The 14,631-nt window shown below is 42.0% G+C and overlaps 1 protein-coding gene across 8 annotated transcripts in view; it reads left to right on the top strand.

Moving 5' to 3' along the window:
* Nucleotides 1-14,631, top strand: part of Mical3 (microtubule associated monooxygenase, calponin and LIM domain containing 3) — a 216,196-nt gene that overhangs the window by 123,051 nt on the left and 78,514 nt on the right. For 3 of the 8 annotated variants that reach the window (XM_078015555.1, XM_078015554.1, XM_078015556.1), the window contains one exon: nt 8,293-8,479. In XM_078015555.1, coding sequence (XP_077871681.1) covers nt 8,293-8,479 — 187 coding nt within the window. Of the gene's footprint in view, nt 1-266; nt 366-2,337; nt 2,395-4,950; nt 5,059-7,603; nt 7,712-8,292; nt 8,480-14,631 lie in introns of all 8 variants that reach the window. The other 5 variants (XM_078015557.1, XM_078015550.1, XM_078015553.1 and 2 more) reach the window with 5 other exon arrangements.

Here is a 14,631-nt window from a genome sequence, read left to right as displayed (position 1 = left end):
TGCTACATCACAAGTTCTCACCAGCTACATAGATTACCTGTGCTATCAGTGCCTAACAGAAGGTGTCAGTCCAACCTGGAGCTCATCAAGAGTTTGTGACAAGCCACCCTCTCTAACCACATAGTGATTTGCTTTTGAGGCTCGAGGGCCAAGGAAGGGGCCTCCCAGGTTGCTTCGGAAAATGCCCATCAGCCTTTCCAGAACTACCCTTCATGTAGCCATTGTCTGAACAATGTTCTCTCTGTTTGTGTCTATTGGTGTAAAAGCGACGGGAAAAGGAACGTTCTCGGACCTGCCCAAAAAAAGTGATCACACTTTCTCCTCCCCCTACTTCACCTGCCTGTCAGGTGCACAGTGAACAGCAGGTGATCTTCTCTGCATGCTCTATGTCCTATCTGTCTTCTTGCCTGCCTGTGTAAAGACCAACTCAGTAATCCCTCTTTTCTACTTAAATGTTATATACCATTTGTAGAAACAATTTGTAACAGAAACAACCTATAGTGCTACAAATTGGCATTTCCTGAATGGACCTCAGGATAATGCACTGTACATTCAAATCCTGGGCAGTTTAATCTAGTTTCCATCCTAGGAATATAAGTATGTAACCACAAACTAAAATATAAAACTATATTTTGTGGAGATTGAGGCCTACAAGCCCTGATAGCAATGCATTTTTATAAAATCTCATTTAAAGCAGCCATTTTTCTCTTGCTTTTCTGTAAGTTGTGATTAAAATGGGCATTTGGAAGCTTTATAGGACCTCCCTACGTGAGTTTGATTCCTTTTGATTGAGAGCCCTGATTCTTATTTACCCAATTCCTCCTAACAAATGCTCACCCTTCCCCATCTGCCCCACTCACATTCCAGGCCTATCACTCAAGCTGTTTTACAGGGGTAGGGTGGTAACTCTATGATATATTGCCTCCTAGCATTCATGAAGCCCTGGGTTCAGTCCCCAGTACTACACACACACACACACACACACACACACACACACACACACACACACACACAGAATATTAACCACAGACATGGCTAGTGAATATTTGTGGCAAGCATACTTATTTATTTATAGAATGGCTTTGTTGACCTTTATGGTATATCCCTGTAAAATAAAATGCTAATTTGGAGGGCAGGATCTGTGCAAAGACATTTTCTCAATTAAGGTAGCCTATTTAAAAGGGGACTACTAATAACAGTCTGATTTTAGAGGTTCAACGTATGTCCATTGGTTTAAGAACTGAGCCATGGTAGATTCAGGTACCAGGATTGGAGGTGTAGCTCAGTGGTAGAGCATTTGTCTAGCATGTGCAAGGCCCTGGGTTCAATCCCTAGTACTGGGGCGGGGGGGGGGGGGCGCGGGGAGTAACTGCCCAATTCTTTGTCTCTAATAGCTAACAATTATAACAATTATGAGCATTTACTATGACCCAAGTTTCTTTTGTGTGTCATCTTAGCCAGTTCTCATAACAATTCAAAACAGGTACCATTATTATCTTCATTTTACAAATGAGGAGACTGAGCACAGGGTAGAGAAGCCAAGTAATTTGTATAGAGCCACACAGGAAGTAATGGAACCAAAATTGAATCCTGGTCATGAGCCTCAGGAGCCCAAGCTCTGGCCTCATTATGCTTATGGAGACAGTCTGCTTCTGGGTAGCCACATGGGAAGGTTTGGATCAATTTTGCACCAGTACATGGTATAAGGTGAAAGTCCTTAGTTGTCCTTAGTAGATGAGCATGGGGGTCTTCCCCATTCTCGTGATTGCTCTTAATGATTTCCTCAGTTCAGCAAGGCAACCCTGTGCCTGTGTTACAGGTTCCCATTTCTCTCATGTATGTATTCCTGTCTATAAACTGAAAATGCTTCCAGTCTTCGTCTACTTCTCCCTATAATAAAATATGTTCTTCTTGAGGGTCTACCTGAGTTTCCTCTGGGCTCATAATGGTTATTTATTCCAGCCAGTTTTTACCTCTGCACCTTTTCTTTCTAATATCTTATTGTGGAAAACTTCACCCTACTAACCTTCAATTGAATGCCTCTGATCTCATGCCACTGTGTGAAAGAAGTGTGCTTGTTCCACCTTTGTACTAACCTTAGTTTTTTATTCATCTATATAGCTGACCTCATTGGAGGCCAGGTGGACAGAATGGCTGTGCAAAAAATTGTTCTTGGGTCCTGGAATTTGATTGGGGTTATGGTAAGTTGGGTGGAGACCAGTAGGGACAGGGGATATGCATTGAAATGAATTTCTGCCTCTGAATGTCCCGCTCTCACCTAGTAGTTTCAAATAGAGCATCTGAATGGAGCTTAAGTTTCTACTTTGTTGCCAACAGACATACAGGGATCTTGATGCTGACAGCCGTGGCAAGCAGAGTCCCCGACATGAGAGGGTAAAAGAGCATGAACCCGTGGCATGGGATGCTAAGAGCCAAAGAAGTGGGGCACGCTGTGTGGTGGGGCAGTGGGAAGGGGGCATGGAGGATGGTCCCTTTTCCCCTTGCTTTTTGCACATTTGTCACTCAGCCTCTACCCCCAAAGTATGTGTTAATGGGAGAAAAGCATTAACTGCCAGGGATAGCTTCTCAGGAGAAAGGTCTATGTAAGTAAGCAGGTAACTTTTGACAGTTATAGATCTTGAAGTAGAAATATTAAGAGAAATGCTGTTTGCCAGTCTGAGGATTTATCAAGAGTGAAAAGGATAAGTGGAAAGAAGGTGATGGCAATATGGGTATGCATAATGAAAAGCTTCCACTGGTCTTTTTTAAAAAACTAAGGGAGGAATCACTGATTGCAACTGACCATCATAATTTATTCAGTAACATAGATGACCAGTTGAAGAGGCCTGCTTATTTTATGAGACTTTTGGTTATTGTTGTTATCCCCCTCCTTTAAAAAAGATCCCCAGATGGGGATAACTTTACAGCTAGAGTAGGTTATCTATAGTTGCTAATCTCACATAAGCCCTTTATATTGTTTTTACCTCCTCTTCTGTCTATCCTTTCTGAAAAATGCAGTTAGTAAATCAGGTTACTTCTCAGATCTGTTAAGAAACTAACCATAGCACTCTAACTATGCTCTCTCACCAGATTGCCGCCAGGCAGCTATATGCTGTCAAGATGGGAGTGCTGGGTTAGGGATCAAGGTGAAGGGGCTGTCTGTTGCACCTTCTCAGCATGGCTAGGCCTTATTTTATTTTCCTCATTGTTTATCGTGCAGGTTATTAGGGCTGCCTTCTTCCACAGGCACTGTGGGAACCCAGCCTTCATCCCAGGCTGTACTTTACATCTCTCAAAAAGAAAAGTAGGCATTTTCCTTGAGCAGGACAGTACCCTACATTTTGGAGAATGTCTGTTTTAATGAGGTTCTGATGATTTTTACTAACACCTTAAAGAAGAAGAAAGGGAAGTATGTTGAGTATAAGAAGAAATTGGCCAGGAGCAACACTTCTGAAGTCTAGGGTTACCAAGGGGAAGTGCACAAAAGACAATAGATGTTTGGGGATTTTTCTTCCTTTTTCCCCAAGGAGCTAGTATCTGGATTCCTCAGTACAGAGCTCTAGGCTAGATACTTTGGAGGGACAACACTTATGTTTTTCCAAAACTTTCTTTCCACTGCTCCAGTACCATGTGTACACTGCTCGCTTTTGATGCCTATTGCTCCTTCATTAAGTTCTGTCGACTTTGTCATGCTAAGGGGATGGATGTTCAGTCTTGTTGTGGCCTTTTGGTGAGTGATACTAGTACTCTTCCACAAAGTCCATCCCCAACTCCCTGAGGGCTTTTGTAGCTGAATCTACCTTGAATGCTGAGCTTAGGACCAGGGAGCTAGCTGAGCATCTGGAGCAGAGTATAGGCTAGTTAGGTACCAGATAACTGCCATTCCATGTTGTTACCCCCAGAAATGTTGTGAGTGTATATTGGCTGAAGTAAGGGGTGCAGTGGATCTGGAGGAGCAGAGAGCTTCTCATTACCCTAATAGTAGTACCTCTGTTCCTCCAAGCCTATAAATATTTCACCTTGAACCTGGTAGGAAACTAAGCAGTTATTACTTGCTAACGCTTTCACCTATCTCACTCTCTGGGCCAATTGCTGAAGAAAACACTGGCTCATTTTTGCTGTATGTGTTGTGTGCAGTCTGCAAAAGATGTGGGAGCTTTGAGTCTTGTCTCCTATTTATTGCTTGAGGTTTGACTGGCCTCGTTGGCAAACAGAACTTCTCCAAGCACTAGAAGGAGGATAAGCACTATTCCTGCCCTTGATACAGAAAAAGCAAGCTTAGCCCTATTTACTGTCTCTCTTGCTTGCTAATTAGAAGGCTAATTGAATAACGGGGTGGTGGCAGAATTCTTCCTTACCCAGAAAGCATGCCTTGGGCCAGGGAAAGGGCTCTCCGCAGGGGACAAGGTATATGTTTGCAGTACCTGCCGACGCCTACCCTATCACTCAGCTGGCAGAATTGCCCACTTAGAGGACGGGTGGAGTAAGAATACCAACCCAGAAAAGACAAGGCTTTCATAGCTGGTTTACCTGTGAAGAACGACATATCTCTGTGGCATATCTTTTACAACTAGGATTCAAATTTGGGCTGGGAATACAGCTCAGTTTGTAGAATGCCTGCCTTGCATGCCCAAGACCCTGGGTTCAATTCCCAGCACCACACACACACACACACTCGCACGCGCGCACGCACACACACAATCAAAAATGCACTATTTATGTTCAGAGCACGCTTCACTATAAGCATTGGAAGATAAGTAAAAAACAAAATGGGAGCCTTGATTAGGGAGCCACTTGAGCTTCTGGGAGCTAAAAATATTTCTTTATCATATGGATTAGATAGAGGTCTAGAGTAGAAGGGTCTAAAACTGTCAAAATTTCTTGTTTGAGGTATGACTTTTAATTTAACATTTTCCTTTGATTTTTCCCCCTCCATCTTGTATTTTATAGACAGAGCCTGAACCTTCTCGTCGATTTTTTGTTGACCAGTGGGAGCTTTCTCTTAGTCTCCGCTCCTCCAACCGCCCTGCCTCTCCCTCCTCCGACTCCCTTCGACAGGTAGCATGGTCTGAGAATTGGCAAAACCATGTTTCCTCTGCAGCCTCTGCTCACTTCACTTTCACACATGCCTTCTGTCCAGAGGTCTTAACCTTGGCCTCTCTCCTGTAAGAAGCTAATGGTGTGTGTCTGTATGTGTGAGGGTTACAGCAGACACATAAATTAAAGAGGCTGCTGGCTTTCACTGAATTGTATTTAACACTGCCAAAGTCTGTCAAAGTAAGCCTACTTTGATTGTATTTTAACTATATTCAATAATAATTTTTTTAGCCATTGGGTTTTTAAATTTCATATGCCTTTGTAATCATGTATTACATGTTGTAATGAAATCACTTAAGCAGAATAGTGAATCTGCAGTATTCTGAGTGCCTCTTAACCTGTAATCATGTGAGTAATGAATGCTGCTATTTCCCACAGTAGCACTGATCTAGCCATAGAGGAGTTTGTAGGGAGATTAGAGCGTCTTTTTGCCCATTCTGTTTGTGCTTCCTTTTCTTGAGCTAGTACTAGACTCTGCGGTACATATGTGCAGAATCACATGCATGTGTGTGGTGTGCAGTACTTTAATCTAGTGATTGCTATGCTTTGACTATTTTTTAAGAACAGGGAGAAGGAAACTATCTGCTTTTCTTGCCAAAAGCAAACAACTTAAGTTTTCACCTCTGGGAGGTGGGGGGTACTTAGTGTTACACCACCTTGCTGAGAATTGAATGTGACAAATGCCTTTACACATGAGCAGCCCCAGGCTGTAACTACTGAGGATGATGGTTTCTGGCCATCAGAGAAGGGTCTTGTCTGTGCAGTGGGGGCACAGGGGCTGTACAGTGTCCTGGCCACATGTTTGACATCTGGTCTACATTCACTTGTTTGCGACAGAATGAAAAAAAAAATGCAATTTTCTGTTCCCTCAATGTCAGCTACTAAATGATTTGCTCCACTTTGCCTAGTGTCTGCCTATTCTAGGCCTAAGTGTCTCCAATGTCCCTAATCTAAAGAAAGTTTAGATCTAAGAACCACTTGTTTTTTCTCAACTACTAATGATTATAGCTATGAAGTTAATAGACAAATGGCTACAATCCTTGGAAATCTCCTTATTTTTGAGTTAAGAAATATGATTTCTCAGTTCCAGCTAAGCTTTGAGCTATGCAACCAAAAAAGTATTTTTTTTCTCATTTGTGCTTCTGTTATTCCCAGATTTACATGAGTTAGCTCCCTCCCCATCCCCAGAGCACTTCTCTTTGCCCCTGCCCAGCCATGGCATATCATGGGTTGGGCAAGGGCAGATAAAGGTTATCACCAGTAATACCAGAACTCTTACACATGCCCTTTTATGTATGTCTATTCAAACCACTTCCTAAGGGGGTTATTTACTTCTCCAAAATAACTACACCTACTGTGTTTCTGAGTCAGAATTAGATTCACAGCCTCCTGAATTTGTCAGAGATCCCCCTTGTTCCACATAATTCATGAAAAGAGAAGCACATAGTACATGGAAAGTGACTTGGATATGGAGTCCCTAAAAGATTGCCAGCAGGACTTTGCATTCCCAGGGATAGGCTCCAAAGCAGGGCTGCCCTGGGTACCAGCCCGTGGTGTGAGCAGGATGGCTTATCATGCAGACATTTCTCCTTTTATTTCTTGAATATTGCCAGGAAGAGGATTGAATTGGTTGGATTTTCTTTTTCTTCTACCTTTTCAAATTCTAAAAATAATCCCTTCTGGACTAGAAATACATTTTGACTTCTCAGGATTAAGAAACTTGTTTACATGGCTGCACTGTGTGGTTAAGATGCCCCACCCAGCCTAAAAGGCTTTGGCATTAGTGCTTGGATAGATCATAAGGCTTTCTTATGCTGTTCTCAAGCCCCCATTAAATATTAACAGGGAAAATGGGCAAGAAGACTTTTTCCAACAGAGCTCAGGAATGTCTGCTGCATGTAACAGTTGCTATATGAGTCAAGTGCTAACAAGGAAGATAAAGATTATCACCAGTAATACCAGAACTCTTGACATCAGTCAGTGACCCCAGTGGATTATCATTTGCAAGAATGAACTTAACTTATTTCTAAATGAGGAAGTAGTCTACCAGACTCTCTCCTTTACTCTGAAATGGTGGTCAGTGTGGACATCCATTGCTTGTGTGGAGTTATTCCTCTTGAATCCTTTGTGTGTAATTTGATTCACCAGGGTACGTGCCCTTCTTACTGTCTTCTGTGTTTTCATCCATTCTTCCTTTTACTTCCTATCTGCCTGAAACTATATATTCCAAAAATAAGACATGAAAGACCAAGTTCTCCCTGTGGAAAGATCATCTCCCACAAATGCTGCTCCTTTCTATGCTGACCACCACCACCCCACACAAGTAGGTGCTGACACAGTGTTTTACTCACCACCATTTCTCTGCTTGTGGGCACTGTGTTGGCATGGTTTGCTGCTGCACCGTGTAGTCATTTTACACCTTAAAATAGTTTTTTCTTGTCTTCTTAATTTTTTTTCCTTCTCATTTCCTTTCATTCTGGTCAATTCTATAATCTCCAACCAATAGAAGTATATAAAGATGTACACGGGCGGAGTGAGCTCATTGGCTGAGCAGATAGCCAATCAGCTTCAAAGGAAAGAGCAGCCCAAAATCCTTCTAGACAAGAAGGAGCTGGTAAGAGATATCTCAAGGGCACTGGTGCTAGCCTTCACACTGCTATGGGGGAACAAACCTGCTTTGTTCCAAGGAGCTTAGTAAATTGTTTGGCCGCTTGTGTTGGCATGTAATAATTTTTCAAGGTTGTCTGAATTTTGATAATTGAATGTTTAGAATGTTGTGTGGAAGAGCATTTGTACCTCTAAAAGTAATCACTCGTGGAACACTCTAGTGAACACTGAATATGTATATACCAATGCTTCTCTCTAAAAAGAATTCTGTCAGAATGATTTGGTTTGATTAGGAAAATATAAACTTGGATCCTTTATCAGAAGCAAATTTTGGTTGTTGATTAACACTAATTCAGGCTTCACTTTGTACTGAGGGCTCCTGGGAAGGGCTTGTGTGTTATAACTACTGCAAGAGTGCTGCTGTTCTTCTGGAGAGCCAAAAGCAGAGCAAATGTGGCCCTTTAGCACTTGTAGTCTATCTCCAAATAAAAACACCTGGTAAGAGTCAGCTTCACTTAGAGAGGGGTTGTACAGCTCCAGGAAGGAAGACTGAGAGGCCTTGCCCTAACTCCTTCTCCCCTCCCCCAGGGCTCCATGAAGAAGGAGTTCCCACAGAATTTGGGGGGCAGCGACACGTGCTATTTCTGCCAGAAGCGGGTCTATGTGATGGAGAGACTGAGTGCTGAGGGCAAGTTCTTCCACCGGAGCTGCTTTAAATGTGACTACTGTGCCACCACCCTGCGCCTCTCAGCCTATGCCTATGACATTGAGGATGGTGAGTCAGTCTGCACCTTAGCCTATACCTAGAAACTGAGCTCAGGCACTTTTTTTGTCTGTTTGAGCTGGGAACCTTAGGTCCTTTGTTGCTACATTCTTCTGTGTGCTTTTGTTATAGCTCTACTAACCCTTCCTACCTCTCCCCCTCCATTATTTCCTTTTTTCTCTGAAACTATTTCTTATAAATATTTTTTCTGAAGTCACCAGGATGTATCATAGTGTTACCCAGTAATTATGGTAATGAGAATGGCATGCATTTACCTAAACCAGTTCTCTGAGTTTACACTCCCTTGCTTTTTTACCTCATGGTGGGATCTTGAGGTAAAAGGACACAATATGGGGCTGGGACTGTAGCTAAGTGGTAGAGCACTTGCCTCACAGGTGTGAGACCCTGGGTTCAGTCCTCAGCACCACATAAAAACAAATAAGTAAATAAAAAAGATTTTTTTTTTTTGAAAGGACACAATATGGATAAGCCTTGTTGTCTTTCTGGTAGTGGGGTTACAGATATGTAGAAATTATGCTTCTTGCCTATAGTTGATGACTGCAAATATAAATAGATCCCAGGCCCCTTAATACTCAAGCTTCTGCCCCTGGGAGCTGACTGAAATATGCCTGATGTTGCTGTCTCCCTCTGGCATCATCATCTTCTTGCCTCGTGTTTGAGGAATGGACAGCTCATTGCCCAAGGATTTACTGTAGCATTGACTATTTTTACAATGGAAAGACCTTGGCCAGTGGAAGGTATAGAAGTGGGCAAACACTTCACAGAAACTGACAGATATTGGCCACTTGTAATCTGAAGATCCTGAAGGTTAATAGAAATAGGTAAATGCGGCAGTGGCAAGCCCTGCATCCATTCCTATAGGAATGGAAGGAACTTTGTGGGAGACAGTTTTACTGGTTCAAAATTACCAAAGAGCCTGGCACAGTGGCACATGCTTATAATCCCAGCAATTTAGGAGGCTAAGGCAGGAGGATTGTGAATTCAAAGAGCCTCAGCAAAAGTGAGGTGCTAAGCAAAATAGGACTGGGGATATGGCTCAGTGGTCTGAGTTCAATCCCCCGTACCCCAAAAGAAAATTACCAAAGAGTCCTAGATTACTGGAATTCACGGGTTGGCATTAAATCTATTACATGATAGGTGATTTATTGATTGAAAATATTGCAAGGTAATGTTATACAGAAGGACCAACTAGGTCTCCAGTTACCTAGGTTTTTCTAATAATGAATAAACAGGCCACTGTGCCAAAAGGAGCAAGAAAGGATCCCAAAGTAGTGAATTAAGAAAGGCTAACTGTTGAGCTGGGAATGTAGCTCAGTGGTACAACACTTGCCTAGCATGTGAAAGGCCCTGGGTTCAATCCCCAGCACCACCAAAAAAAAGGTGGGCGGGGGGGGGGGGCGGGAGGAGAAGAAAGGTTAACTCTCTTTTATTATCATAGCACCTTCTACTCTTAACTGTGTTAGTAAAGAGCACTGTCCAAACAAAATTAAATTTTAAAAAAAAAAAGCATTAGCATTATTCAAGCTGGATGCAATGACACATGCCTATAATCCCATCAGCTCAGGAGGCTGAGACAGGAGGATTATAAATTCAGAGGCTGCCTCAGCAACTTAGTGAAGCCCTAAGCAACTTAGTGAGACCCTATCACAAAATAAATTATAAAAAGGGCTGGGGGCGCTGGGGCTTAGCAGTAGCCTACTTGCCTGGCATGTGTGAGGCACTGGGTTCGATTCTCAGCAATACAGACCTTTATTAAAGGTCTGTCAACAACTAAAAAAAAAAAAAGTAAAGAGCTCTATCCAATTAGGAAAGAATTAAGATAGTTACTCAGGTAAGGAAAATAAATTTCATTATTTCTGTTCTACTTTTCCCACACCCCTGCTCTGGGTAATACCTTTGATTCCAAAGATGATGGTTGGCAGATGGAGCCCACCCAACATCTTGTAACTGTCCTTAGGTTGTTTTAGTTATTTTTTTACCTTGGGAGATCCCTCAGGGTCCAGCCAGTTGGTCCATAGATTATTTTGGCTGCGGATATGTGTTCATCTTTGCTGCATTCTCTTGAGGATACAGATAAAGTCTAAATGTGCCTCCAGTAGCTTAAATTCTGTTTTAGTCAGTTTTCCAATTCCTGATATAATCAATTTATTTTAAAAAATTATTTTGGCTCACAGTTTTGAAGGTTCCAGTTCATGACCAATTGACCCTGTGACAACACATTAAGAGAAGGAACTGGGGGTCCACAATCCCTTCTTGGGGACACCCCCCACCAATGATCTAACAACCTTCCACAAAGCTCCACTTCTTTAAAGGTTCCATTACCTGCCAATAGCATTACCCTGGGAATCAAGCCTCTAACAACATGGGCCTTTGGAAGGACATTCAAGATCTAAATAGTAGCACATTCTGAGGGGACTGATGAGACAAGACATAGGAAGCAAAGTTTACAGTTATAAAAAGGGTGTAGTTAAGGGCAGGTCACATAGTGAATAGTATAACTTAAGTTCAGTGCAAGAGGAAATCGATCATGTTCAACAGCAGTTTGGAATGACTTAACCAACCTTCAGAAATGCATGTGAGGAATGAGAATGGCTAGCAGAGGGGGGAGATGACTTTGCAGGCAAAAGGACAGGTGCCCTGATCCAGTGGCCATTAGCTAGCACAGGATGAAGCTAGCCTGCCAAGACATTATTCTAGACAGCCACAAGAGAGAACAGTGAGTCTACACCAGCTCACCAAATCTTAACCCAAATAGAATTTTCATCAAATTAGCCCCTTCAAAGGATTTCTTCTCTTCTGTCAGGGGACAGGCAGACTAGAAAATGGAATTAAATTTTAGGGGCATACTAAAGTATTAGCCTATTCTACACACAGGTTATTAAATGAAGAATCTAACTGAGATAAGAGAAATTATAACTCTGGAAAAAGAAATAACCCAGGAATTGTGCCAGGTCCTTTAACACAGCACATCATTTCATTCTCACAACAACCTTATGAGGTAGCTATTTTTTAGTTGTAATTTGCCAGTTGGAAAGCAAGTTCAGAGAAGTTTATAAGTTGCTTATCCAATTTTATGCAGCTAATAAGAATTGGTTTGTACTAAATGACCTCTGAGATCCATTCCAGAGTAGGCCCTTCATTAACTCCAAACTGATGAATCGAGATTCATGTACTTAAAAGAGATGTCTGTGATTTGCCCTTGTTGCCATTGAATCTGCCCTTCAACTCTTTAAAGGAAACCGTCTGTCCCAAACCAAACTACTCTTTCCCTTGCCAAATGCTAGCTTGTTTTTATTTGCTATCAACTCTTAAGACTCCAAATTAGATAATATCTTGAGTTGTTCCATATCATCTTAAGGAGAGAAAACAGACTCCCAAGGGGTCTTATGAAGTCTCCAGGCCAGCCACTGCATCTTCTACCCGGACCACTGCTTTCCCTGCCTTCACAATTGCCCCTTTAGTCTGCTTCCATAGAGCAACCCAAGGGATCTTCAAAAGGTGTTAGTCAGATCTTACCAATCCTTTTCTTACTTTATTACCCACTGTAGTACAAATAGAATGTGCAGTCTTTTCCAGGGTGAGAGAGCTTAGCATGAATGAACCCATGTTCATTGTACCCCTGAATTGTACCCATTGTACCTGACCCCAGTTCATTGTACCCCTCTCATAGTGGTCTTTTTCCCATTCTGTAAATGTGATAAAACCATTACTGTCTTGGGCCTTTGCCTTGTCTTCTCTGGAATAACGCCCCCACCCCCCGCCCCCGAGTCTTTGCTGGGTGGCTTCTTGGCCTTCCCATTTCCACATGTCCCCTCCTCAAAGGCCTTCCCAGACCTCTAGCCACTCAGGTTCTGACATACCCCATTTGGTGTCTCCACTACTGCCTCATTTTCATTCACACACCATCTGCCCCATCCAGAGAACTTGTCTGGAGGTTCTTCAGTATTTAGATTGTACTTCTTACTTAAGGATACTCAATAAGTTGTTGAGCAAATGGATAAATGACCCTTATTCCCTTTTCTAGGCACTTACCTATTTATCAGGATTGTTTAATTTAGGTTATCTGTAAAAACCTTAATTTGTAGCTGATTTATAACATTAGCCTGGTTGTCTTTACTAATTGAGACAGACATCATAGCATAGTGGCTAAAAGTACAGGCTCTGGAGCCAGCTTCAAAGTGGGATACTTTGGGCAGATTGCTCAGCATTTCTGTGCCTTAGCTGGGAAAAGGTGGATAATAATGATACCTACCTCATTGGGCTGAGGATTAAATGACTCAATAAATGTAAAGCAGTTAAAATAGTGTCTGACACATGGTAAATGTTAGATAAGAATTACTCTTATTAATCTAAAAAGCAAAAAGTGCTGTTAAGGTTTGGAAAAAGGTTTAAGAAGATATATTAATTTGTCGCGACCCCCTTGCCCGCAAGGAAGACGCGACTCAGGAATCTTCTTTCAGCAGTTTATTCAGGCCCTTGACATTCTTCTAATAATTCTTGTAATCCTAATCGGATGCCCCTCCCAGCCTTAATAAAGCACCGCGAACCCCAATGCGAAGCTGCCACGTGGACCCTTCTCACAGGGTGCTAGAAAACGACACGCCAACTTTCTCTGATAAGGAGCTGACAACACGCCAACTCTCTCTGATATGGAGTTGTCCTTCACAGACCACAGCGGAGCCAGCGCCATCATGTAATGGCGACCACAGTCCGCAGGAACGGCTCACCACATTAATTGAGCACCTGAAACTCATAACATCTGATATCTTAATAATCTGATATCTTTATATCAGATTATTAAGATTATTATGAGATGAGTGTAATGTTTATTTCATATATGAAGAGGTAGTTGTAACAGGCTAAATATATACAACCACTGAGTGTTTGATACAGTATTTGAGCTGAGATCTGATTTCAGAGCTCATACTTTTCACATAAAGTACTATCTTCCTAGAGAAAAGAATTTCCTGGAATTTTCTTGGAAATTGCCTTTTGTTTTGGTTTTTGAGATTCATTTCTGAAACTTAAACTTCTTTATTAATTGAGAATACCAGAGAAGGGTTCCATGAAGATTCAATCGAGTTCCATTGAGTTGTATTTTAAGATCTAGATTTCTACTTTAATGCAAAAGAATAATAATTTTAAAACAAAATTAACATAAGAAAAAATAGAAGACAGAAATTAAAATAACAATAATTGGCTATGGTTTTCTCATACTATAATAAACAAGACTCTTGGTTACAAGTAATAGAAAACCAAGTCAGATTCAAATATAAGCTTTAAATTTATTTCTTCCTTCCAGATAACAACACCAGAGAAGGGCTACCTGTTCTTCACCTATTTGCCAATTATGGTCCTAGTTACCCTGCCTTTAGTCACACACCAATTTCAGGGGCTTATATCCTGAGGAGGATGGTGGGAGGTAGTATTCTGGTTGACCAACCTGATTACATTTCTACTTCTATAGAGGTAATGTCAGGCTACATGATTGATAGAGTCTATCAGAATTACATGGAGATGGGAAAGGTATTTCTTACAGAAGGATATTTTTTTAAAAAAAAACAAATAAGTTGCATATGAACCAAGTACTAATACACTTTATCCTGTCCTTTTTATTGATGACCAAAACTCACAAAAACAATATTGCACTGGATAGTGGGTGATGAAGGAGGTAAGATCTATGGCTGTAGGAGAGGGAAGGGGCAAAAGTGGACCTGTCAGAGTGAATGCCAGTGCTGCCCCAGCTCCTGCAGCCTTTACGCCTCCACACAGCACTTGCATTCATCCTAGCTTTCCCCAGAAATGCTACTCCCAGCTTTCATGTGACCACATCTTTGTTCTTTATACACTGCCACTTTGTTAGCTGGCCCTGCCATGCAAGCCTCACATCTTTGCTGAGGGCACTAATTGGGTAATGGCTCAATGACCTTCACATACCCAAAGAGAAGGTCCCACCCACTTTAGGCACAGGGGAGAGGAGGGCTGGAATCAAAGTTTAAAGGGAGGGATTGGCTTCCCTGAGCAAGAAAGCTGGGCCTGTGAAAGGGTGGGATGGTGGTGACAACATCCTGTGGCTGAAGGAGATGGACAGGAATGTGCCAAGACCAGTGAGTCAAGTTCAGAACTACAGAGTTTTGCTTACT

This window comes from Ictidomys tridecemlineatus, chromosome 6 (genome assembly GCF_052094955.1).
Source record: "Ictidomys tridecemlineatus isolate mIctTri1 chromosome 6, mIctTri1.hap1, whole genome shotgun sequence".
Lineage (NCBI taxonomy): Eukaryota > Metazoa > Chordata > Mammalia > Rodentia > Sciuridae > Ictidomys > Ictidomys tridecemlineatus.
This window is presented reverse-complemented; position numbering and strand designations above follow the sequence as displayed.